Source organism: Frankliniella occidentalis, unplaced genomic scaffold, assembly GCF_000697945.3.
Source record: "Frankliniella occidentalis isolate FOCC.00 unplaced genomic scaffold, Focc_3.1 Scaffold20, whole genome shotgun sequence".
Lineage (NCBI taxonomy): Eukaryota > Metazoa > Arthropoda > Insecta > Thysanoptera > Thripidae > Frankliniella > Frankliniella occidentalis.
This window is the reverse complement of record NW_026267150.1, coordinates 549,087-550,997: the sequence shown is the minus strand read 5'-3', so window position 1 is coordinate 550,997 and position 1,911 is coordinate 549,087. Positions and strand designations below refer to the sequence as shown.

Here is a 1,911-nt window from a genome sequence, read left to right as displayed (position 1 = left end):
GGGCTCGGGGGATCATTGACAAGTCTTCCTAGGCAGATAATTGGTACTGGACACAGAATATCACGCTGAAAGTGCCGAATGGTGAGACTCCAGCGAAACAACTCCGCCATTCCTGCCCAGCCCCCCTCACTATGAACAATACCGGTTTTATTATATTGTTTTTTGTCCACATTTTTTTTTTTTACTTTTTACATATTATACTTACAACATGATGCTATATTATTATAATTGGCGCTGAACAACACTTACTGATCGCTGGTTGTCGGTCCTTGGGGCCGCGCCCGCGCGTCACATGTGTTGCCGAGGTCCCGGGCGGCCCGCGGCTCGTACTCGCGGTCGCGCTCCCGCTCGCGTCGCGGCGGTGGCCGATGGGTTGCGCGTCTCCTGGGCGCTGCGGTGGTCAGTCTGGACGGTCTGGACGCGCCGGCCCCGCGGCTCCGACCGCACGTCACCTTGTCGCGGACCAGCCGGGCGAACACCGAGGGCCGGCGCGCCTTGATGGCCCTCTCCCAGAAGTCGGCGTCGCAGTCCCCGCAGGCGCCGTCGCAGTCCCCGCCGCAGGCGTCGCGGTCGCAGTCGGCGCAGTCGGCGGCCTCGGCCAGGGCGGCGGCCAGCGCCTTGACGCCCTCGGGCCGGTCCGCGGGCTCCTCCAGCACCTGCCGCACCTCCGAGGCCGTGAAGGACGTGCACTGGGCCACGAGCATCGACGCGTTCCTCGTCGCCTGCCACTCGATGAAGGCCGCCACGTTGTCGTCGCCGGTCACCACCAGGCTGGACTGGATGGAAATGCGGTGAGCGACACACGCGGCAACACCGGGCAGCCGGCAGCAGGCAATGGGATGGGAGAGAACGTACCTCTTTGTCGCCCTCGTCGACGTCCACACCGATATCCACCTCATAATCCCCTTCCGAGTCCGGCTTCCCGCCGCCGGGCTTCCCGGGCTTCTCGGGACGGTCGGGACGGCCGGGCTTCTCGGGACGGTTCTGGTTGCAGCAAGCCTTGCACTTTTCCCTGGACCAGAGACAGGAGGCCCAGCACTCGTAGCCGCCGCCGCTGCTGCCGCCACCACCCCCCGGGTGCGACCCACCGCTGCCACCGCCCCAGCTGATGCTCAGGCTGGCCCTCGCGGAGCTCGCGTCTCGCGCCCGCGTCGGTCCACACGGCTGCATGAGAAAGGTAAAGCAGGTTCAAATTCTGGCGGCAAACGGAACAACGGAACTACGAGAACTAACTAAAAAAATTATAAATGTGTCTCATTATGTGACAGTCGGTAGGCATGCAATGTGCGGCCTGGCGGTCCGGAAACGCAACGGACCCTGGGCCGCGTTGTCCGCCCGCCGGCGTCTCGGCAGGTCAGCGTTGCTGGAACCTGGCGCGATGTTTTTTTTTTTTTTTTTTTTTTCCTAACCGGAACCTCCCGACCGTCTCCTTGGGGATCATTAGGCCTTTTGGCGCGATATGAGTAGCTATGTGAGGTGAGGGTAGGTTGCAGGCCGCATTAGTTCGTCGAGAAGGCAGAAGGCGGTCGCACACGCTCGACAGGTGGCCCGACGGCCCGGCGGGGGTGGGGGTGAGGTTGCACTGGAGCGGGACTATCCAGGTGATCTAGTTTAGGAGCGCGCGCTTTTGAGGGGGCGGGGAAGCCGTACATAGCCGTTTCTTTAGTTTCACGCTATTTCAATGTAATCCATTCGATTAAACGCCATTTCATACGAGGAATGTGTTTATTGCCCCCCCCCCCTGACACCCCCGCACCCTCGCGGCTTTGTGTCCGAGCACCGCTGTACAGTACCGAGACGAGCGTGAGGGAGGCCTCTGGCACGGCCAGGATGGCGGCGACGATGACCGGCAGCAGGGATCGCAGCAGGGTGCGCGCGGCGCTCGCAGGGGACGCCGCCATGCCGCCCACT

At 62.5% G+C, this 1,911-nt stretch overlaps 1 protein-coding gene across 1 annotated transcript; it reads right to left on the bottom strand.

Moving 5' to 3' along the window:
- Positions 1-125: 125 nt before the first annotated feature.
- On the bottom strand, positions 126-1,159 carry LOC127748933 (uncharacterized). Its single transcript, XM_052264681.1, has 2 exons — positions 856-1,159; positions 126-776 (listed from the first exon to the last, which is right to left on the bottom strand). The coding sequence occupies exon 2, from the start codon at positions 702-704 to the stop codon at positions 246-248; it is 459 nt and encodes a 152-aa protein (XP_052120641.1). The 5' UTR covers positions 705-776; positions 856-1,159; the 3' UTR covers positions 126-245.
- Between the last annotated feature and the right edge of the window lie 752 nt (positions 1,160-1,911).